Here is a 7,585-nt window from a genome sequence, read left to right on the forward strand (position 1 = left end):
AAGGGCAGGAAAGAAACATTATTAAGATATCTAAACTATAAATAAAGCAGAATAACTCTTCTGCTCTATGATTTATTATTGCTCACATGCATTCATTCCATTATCAAAATAAGTCTAGAATTATGTGAAGTAATTGAACAAAAACCATAATAGAAACAAGCACCTTTTATTTGAACAAGAACAATCAGCTGTGATTGCTCCCCATGTAAGGGAAAGGGAATGATAAATTAGTAGTCTTGAAACCACAATTGCGATTTTGTTTTGTGTAGCTGAACTTGGAGGTAAATATGTCACCCCCATCCCATTGTGTACCCCAGTTATTGTTCGAGCTCTTTGAAAAAAGAAAAAAAACTTCACCTTGAAGTTTCTCAGAGTTGGAAATTTCCCTTTTAAAATATTAGGAAATCACTAATTGAAGATAATCTATTTTTCCATTTTGGACTGGGACAGAGTTGGGTTTATGAATTCTCTTTCCTTTATGCTCAACACACCTTTTGTTTCCTTTAATTGGCTGACTTCTGCAAGGAGACCCATCGACTAAGATGAATCCACAAGTAGGAGTGAAGCGCTCACTGGTAAGATAGTTGACTGTAACCTGTGAAAGCCCTTTTGAGTCATCGTGGCTAGATCTTGGTGCTGCACAATCAGATTGTGGGTGGACATTGCTATTCGATATCTCAACCTTAACCGCCCCTTTAATCCTCATCCCTTTGTGATCAGCACATCTTTTCCTTCCTTCAACTGGTGGCCTTCTACAAATGGAATCATGACCCAAAACAACACCACAAATGGTAGTCCTGTCCTCAGTAATGGTACTTCTATCCAAAACCAACCTTGGCTGAGACCTTCCAAACTTGAAAACTCGAGAAAGGAGATTGTGGTTCTCATCTTCAACATGAGAACTGAATTTGTTCTCAGTTGAAGGCAATTTTCTTGCTTCGATTCTTATACCCACTTGCTTTTGACTGAAAGGTACAAGCCTAAGGACACCATCATAAAAGCAGGTAGTAGACAGAGAAATTTTCTTCAATTTTTGAATGATATCATTGGGGCGTCTTGAGCCATTAATGCTTGTGTTCCATGCATAATCAAATGTGTTGAGCAGTTTTGTTTCTGTTCTTATTGCATCACTTTTGCTCGGCATCTGTTTCACAACCATTAAAGAATAGAAAATATAGCATTTGTATGTTTCCAAATTATAAGCTCAAATTGGCAATTTTGTGCAAGCGTCATAACACAATCCACCGTAATAGGCTTTTCTAGGCAGCCAGTGTGAAGCATAAATGTGTAAGAGAAGTGAGTACAAATGTTAATGTCAAATCCCTTGAGACATTTCGAGAAGACAGTATATACTTGTATAAGAACATGTTTTATAAGCACTACTATCTATGAATCTGAACTTAGCATATAAAGGCCCAAAATACAACAAAGAAGAAAGATGTACGCAAAGAGAAAAGACGCGCAAGTGTTAGATGACCCCATTCCAAATGAGAATAAACTTGTTTTGCAGCAACTCAAGATAATAATAATGACTGACATTTGCAAGAGCACTACTACACTACTAACTATATCCAAAAATGATTCCTGTCAGAAAATAGCACATGCCATTGGGTGGAAAAGACTAATTACTGGTTTCTCCAGAAATACCACAATTATCAATACAGGATAACTAGAGCATATTACTGACATTAATGAATATTAATTGTAACCAGAGAGAAAGTCAGCATGAATTTTGTAAGTGGAAACAGACCAGAGACATCAGGTAACAATAAACACTACTATCAGTTTGTCACGCAGACTTTTATTTTATGTTGCTAAATTTATTCTGGACTTGAGGAATATACTTACAGGTGCCCATCTAAAGACAATTGGATAGCCGCTTATGAGAATCTCCTCAAACAATCCAGGTCCCTTCTGCAGAGCTGCTTTAGAGTCAGTGGGGATACCAGACGAGTAGCTATTGCCCAGATGAGCACCACTACGGCCATAACGCTGAAGTCGAGTCCTCACACTATCAGCTTGTCCGAGGTAAACGACAACTATCCGTTCAGGGACAAGCTTGCCTATCTCACGGCCTAAACCAGTCCGAGATACAGCAATGCCAAGTTCATATACTCCTGGACCTGAATCTTTGGGGAGATTATGAACCCTGTACCTTTCGGCTCCTTCCTTTCCCAGAGAGTAGTCTTCCCAATCAGATGGTCCAACCAGAATCTATAAATATAAGAAAAACAGGAAACAGAACCATAAGAAAAACACCAAGAAATATAGAAGAAAGAAATTCTTATGATCAAGAACACCCATATGTAAACTAAAAATGTAAATTTTCACAGCTGAGCAAATCGAGAAAGCTAGTGATTGAATCTTAGCCTAATAAAAGATTAGATGATGAAAATGAGTACAGAATCAAGCTTAGATGATGTATATATATGTACCGCTACAACCTCCCAAAAGTCTGGAAGAATAAATTTATTCAAAACATCGTAACTTTTCTAACAAAAGATTTTACAAACACCTCTTGTTTCTTGAAAAACAACCAAAAAAATATAATTTTTTTCTGTCCTATGTCAAAGATTATGTTTCAGAGTTGGGCTCAGTTGAATTTCATTATTCAGCTGGCTACAGAGAAAATATCAAATGGGTTTCAGCTCAAAATTAACAAATTAAAGCAAACAAACTACACAAGGAATCTGTAAGATAAATATGCTTTAATTATTATTATTATTTTTTTGGCATCACCCTCAAATTCTTGGAAAAAAGAAAAACCGATTCTCAAAATTACCTCCCATCTAGAAAATTGGCGGTCGTGTTTGGTGTGCTTACAGTCTTCTCTCTTCAGCCTAGGGACGACCGCGCCCGGCTCGCCGGCGACCATGTTCTGTCCCTCTACCCGTCAAGGAATTTGACCGTTAAGTAGATCTGTTTACTGTTTCATCATTAATATATATATATATATATATATATTCCAGCCAAAGAAAAAGCAGAGGTTTTACTTTCCCATCTAATTGGATATATTTAAAATACCGGCTAAGTCCTTTTTTATTTTTCTTTTTTCGGTTCTAAAATAATAAATAAATAAATAAAAATGGACTGTCCTAGAAGTATACATATACATACAGACACCTCTAAACTCTTTCTCTTTCCAGCTCCCCTTTCTTTCTCTATCTCCGTCTATTTTCCCATCCAGAAGCCGCCAAGGGGAACATTATTTGGCGCCTTCGCCCCTCTCTGAAACCCTAATTAAACTTTCCCTTTGCCACAAGGAAAAAGGGGATCTTTAATTGGGTTGTTGGGTTAGCTGTAACTAGTGCAATCGTCAATTCAGGTGAGTTGATTTTCGTTTTTTTTTTTGGGTTTTTAGTTTTATGGTAATGGATTCAACTTTTTCTGATATTTGTATCACAATCGTAGATAACATACATGGGATTGATCTTTAATTTGATTGCTGTGAAGAATAATATGATCAAGCTTTAATTGAATAAAATCGAATCGAAATCCCAAGGACCCAACTAGGTTTAATTCAATCACAAAATTTCCACCTTATATATTATTTGGGAAAGTAGTTAGCCAAATTTTGGTCTTTTTCATTCTAGTGTCTGAAAATCCCCGCGAATCTCAAGCTTTGTGCTTTGCTTTTAGACCACGTAAGGGAAAGACATAGCTGTAGGAGTTCTACTTGACTTAAGAAATGGTCTGAAATCTGATTAAGAATATTAATTATCCTGTACTGTATAGGAAGTTACTCTTTTAATCTTGTTTGACAAGGACTAGTTTTGTTGGTTTATATTCAATTTGTGGGCTTATCTGAGTATTGGGTCAATATCTATATGTATTCAGATCAAATGGCATTGCAAGAAAAGTTGGACAGGTTCAAGAGGCAGCAAGAGAAGTGCCAATCAACCCTCACCAGTATTGCAGCATCTTCTAAACCTAAAGCGGCTCCGGCTCAGGCTCAGGCTCAAAGATTTACGCATGCTGATCTTCCAGCAAGTGTCAAACCTCCTGCTCCCGCTGTCAAATTTTCTAGCGATACAGATAGACTTCAACACATCAACAGCATTCGAAAAGCCCCAGCTGGAGCTCAAATTAAGCGTGTTATAGACTTGCTATATGAGGTTGGTTCGAACATAAATTGTGTTTCCTGACTTGATGAATTGTGCTCGTGCTTACTGATCCAGAATGAGCTGTGATGGGTAATGAAAATAAGCAAAGGGAGACGGGTTTTCATGAACTCTCTCTTAATAAGTCAGATTAGGAAGACATAACTTGAGTTTTTATTCTTTTTTCATTCATTCCCAAGTTCTATATGTTTCAGATTAGTAAACATATCCCTATGTTCTTGGGGTGAATATGGGGCCTTGCAGTGAATGAAATGCTGTATGTAGTGAATATAGTTTTGATGTCTGAGGTCCAGAAGACTTATCTTAGAGCTTTCTATGTTGGATTACTTTTCCTAGCTTCTTAATAAATTATCACTGGGTTTTCCTCTTTGTTATTATTATTATTATTTTAAATTATCACTGGATTAAAATAATCTTGATAGGACTAGTTTAGAAGTATGAGTTAAGTACTTACTGTGATTATATTTGTTTGCAGACAAGGCTAGCCCTAACACCAGAGCAAATAAATGAAGCATGCTATGTGGATATTAATGCAAATAAAACTGTCTTTGACAGCTTGAGGAAGAATCTTAAAGTGAGCCATGATGGAAGGCGCTTTTGTTACAAGGTTAGAAGAGTGTCACATATATCTTTTGTCTTGAATTTTAATAATATTATTCCGTCGCTCAATTATTTCAAGAAGATAATTTGACTTGTGTTGGTTCTTCGATGTATAGTCTAAGCATGACTTAAAAGACAAAAGCCAACTTCTTTATTTAGTACGGAAATTTCCAGAGGGCATTGCTGTTATTGATCTCAAGGATTCATACCCAACTGTGATGGAGGACTTGCAGGTTCGTTTGATTCATCAATGATTCTTCTCTTTTGATGTAAAAAACATTGGTCGTCATGTTTTGAGCATACTGCATTTTTTCTCAACCAAACTCATCACAAAATTATAGAAATTAAAAAGAATAAAAAGATATGTTAAAAAAAAAAGGAAGTAGAGAATAAAAAGATTGGCGTGGTATTAAAGAAACTGTTGAACAAGTCCTATTCCTCCCTCTTTTTTTGTCAATCGAATGCTCTTTCATTTTATGCTGATTTTTGGGATCTGAGGATTTGGACTGACAGTACCCTACTAAACGAAATTAACTGAATACTGTTGAGTGTGATCAATTACTTTTTGTTTACTTATATGTATATATAAGTAAATATATGAAAAATAAAAAAGTTTCCCTTTTTTTTTTCTTATGTTGCTTTTTCGGGTATGATGATTTTGACTTGTACCCTATCTAAACCAAATTAACCAATCGATGTTAGAGGTGATGATTTGTGATAGAAATTAGCCTCAGCCACCCTGGTAGGATATTGTTGTCGTTGAAAGTTCTCGTCCTGCAGTTCTAGCATTGTTTTATGTTTGGATCGGATTAGTCTTCTTTTCAAAAGATATTTCCAAAGGAGAACAAGAACCATTAGTTTTAGTGGCCGAGGGCCATTTGATAAATGCAAACAGGGTTATAGCATTTATCTCTCTTTCCTTTTCTCTTTTGAAGGATGCCTGATTCCTTTGATGATGTTTTTGGCTAAGTTACAAGAGAAGACTGCTATTCTTTTTCTCTATTTTAGTCAAACTACGAGCATCCATTTTATGATAAGGTTCAATAACCAAGATAGTGGTTGTGCTGGTATATTATGGAAGAGTAATAGGTGAAAATTGACATTTTTTTAATGTTACTTTGCAAAATGGTCTAAATTATTTGTAAAGTAGCTTTCGAGACAAATTGTCAAGTTTTTTTTAAAGAGTGTCGAGTATGTTAGATATGATGTCGAGTGTATCTCTGAAAGGCTTTCACAAAGAATTATCAAAAAGAGATTATTGTACAAAGTTACCATGAAAAAGTATCATTTTGCCAAGCAACCCTATTATGGAAATATCTTCCGTATTATAAGTAAATTAGTTAGTTTATCATACATTGAGGGAATGGAACTTTAAGAAACTGTTCTTTTCCAGAGTCTGAAATCTGCTGGTCAGATCTGGCTGCTATCAAACTTGGATTCTCAGGAGGACATTGCATACCCAAATGACCCCAGGGTTCCCATTAAAGTGGACGATGACCTTAAACTGCTGTTTCGAGGAATCGAATTACCTCGCGATATGCTTGATATTGAGAAGGATCTCCAGAAGAATGGTATGAAGCCTGCAACCAACACTACAGAGAGAAGGGCACAGGCACAGGTCCAAGGCGTTACACCCAAGACCAAGACTAAGAAGAAGAAGCATGAAATCAGCAAGAGGACTAAGCTAACCAATGCCCATCTTCCGGAGCTTTTCCAGAACCTTAAATAATGATTTTTTTTCTTAACTAGGTCCAGCCCTCATTGGACGAGCAAAGTTGTCTTTTGGAAGATATACAACATAATCTTGCTCTGGTTAATGGATTGTGTAGATAGGAATGATATACAACAAAAGCAAATTGGTCATTACTGAGGACTGAATATGTTAGTCATTATTACTATTTTGATTATACTGGTGATCCACACGAGTACAAGTATTATCCTGTTGTACATCTTTGAAGATAAAACATATGGCCTTTAAATTTGAAGCCAAGAATCATGGTATTGATTCATCATGAAAGAGTAGATCTATTATAATGAAATAGCTCTTAATAAAACATTAGCCGGTGATTGAAACCTTGTGTGACATGGGGCATGAATATGATAAACTTGAAGATGGGGCTCTAGACTGGCGTTCGTCATTGTATTATTTTTGGCGTTCTTGATCGTGAGTTTATTATCAAAATAAATCAATGGGTGTGACTGTTGTCACTTTTCTTACCTTTCCATTAATTAAGGAAAATTATATTTATACTCCACGAGTAAGATTATCCCTGCTGGAGTATCCGCTAAAATATAGATTACTTTAAAAAATAGATGCTCTATTGGTTGGTTAGTAGATCATTTTTAATGCAAGATAAAAAATTTGTGCTAAATTTAGCACAAAATTTGAGTTAATGATATATTTTGCTCAATAATGTGCTCCAATATACAAAAAGTAAATTAATACAAAAAAATCAATAATCCATTTAATATTTATTAAGAACATACAAAAATTAATTTTTTTATTATCAAAATTATGTACTCCAATAAATTTGAAAATGATATATGATTGATCATTAATTTTCAACTATTAAATTATAGTAATTAGTGGTAATATGTTAAATAAAAAAGTAGCATTGATATGTCAAATTTGACTCGTGCTATATTTTGTGCCAAATTAATACAACTTTTAGTATATGTTAAATTTAATACACTTTTTAAAACACTATTGGAATCATACTTTTTTTGTAAAATATGCTAAATATAATATTGCAACAATTTTTTTAGAGTAGCACTAATTTAGCATAAAATAACTACTTTTTTATTTACTTTTATATCATTGTTATTATTTTATTATTATTTTTACTATCACCATTAAAGGTAAA

The 7,585-nt window shown here is 34.8% G+C and overlaps 2 protein-coding genes across 2 annotated transcripts; one reads left to right on the forward strand and one right to left on the reverse strand.

Annotated features, from left to right (window-relative positions):
* Window positions 1-31: 31 nt before the first annotated feature.
* Window positions 32-2,968, reverse strand: LOC133797189 (protein EFFECTOR OF TRANSCRIPTION 2-like). Its single transcript, XM_062235014.1, has 3 exons — window positions 2,783-2,968; window positions 1,849-2,214; window positions 32-1,144 (listed from the first exon to the last, which is right to left on the reverse strand). Exons 1-3 carry the CDS (start codon window positions 2,873-2,875, stop codon window positions 398-400), a joined length of 1,206 nt encoding a protein of 401 aa, XP_062090998.1. The 5' UTR covers window positions 2,876-2,968; the 3' UTR covers window positions 32-397.
* A 149-nt stretch (window positions 2,969-3,117) lies between these two features.
* Window positions 3,118-6,738, forward strand: LOC133797192 (uncharacterized). Its single transcript, XM_062235019.1, has 5 exons — window positions 3,118-3,325; window positions 3,838-4,115; window positions 4,597-4,728; window positions 4,838-4,954; window positions 6,115-6,738. Exons 2-5 carry the CDS (start codon window positions 3,843-3,845, stop codon window positions 6,448-6,450), a joined length of 858 nt encoding a protein of 285 aa, XP_062091003.1. The 5' UTR covers window positions 3,118-3,325; window positions 3,838-3,842; the 3' UTR covers window positions 6,451-6,738.
* Window positions 6,739-7,585: the final 847 nt, after the last annotated feature.

Source organism: Humulus lupulus, chromosome 8 (genome assembly GCF_963169125.1).
Source record: "Humulus lupulus chromosome 8, drHumLupu1.1, whole genome shotgun sequence".
NCBI lineage: Eukaryota > Viridiplantae > Streptophyta > Magnoliopsida > Rosales > Cannabaceae > Humulus > Humulus lupulus.

Bases quoted from the DNA above. Each gene is read 5' to 3' on its own strand.
- LOC133797189 (XM_062235014.1), bottom strand. From the start codon at position 2,875: ATGGTCGCCGGCGAGCCGGGCGCGGTCGTCCCTAGGCTGAAGAGAGAA. The intron at 2,215-2,782 runs GTAATTTTGAGA...TTATATTTATAG, and splicing joins GCCAATTTTCTAGATGGGAG to ATTCTGGTTGGACCATCTGA. The intron at 1,145-1,848 runs GTAAGTATATTC...GTTGTGAAACAG, and splicing joins TTGTCTTTAGATGGGCACCT to ATGCCGAGCAAAAGTGATGC.
- LOC133797192 (XM_062235019.1), top strand. From the start codon at position 3,843: ATGGCATTGCAAGAAAAGTTGGACAGGTTCAAGAGGCAGCAAGAGAAG. The intron at 4,116-4,596 runs GTTGGTTCGAAC...ATTTGTTTGCAG, and splicing joins TTATAGACTTGCTATATGAG to ACAAGGCTAGCCCTAACACC. The intron at 4,955-6,114 runs GTTCGTTTGATT...GTTCTTTTCCAG, and splicing joins CTGTGATGGAGGACTTGCAG to AGTCTGAAATCTGCTGGTCA.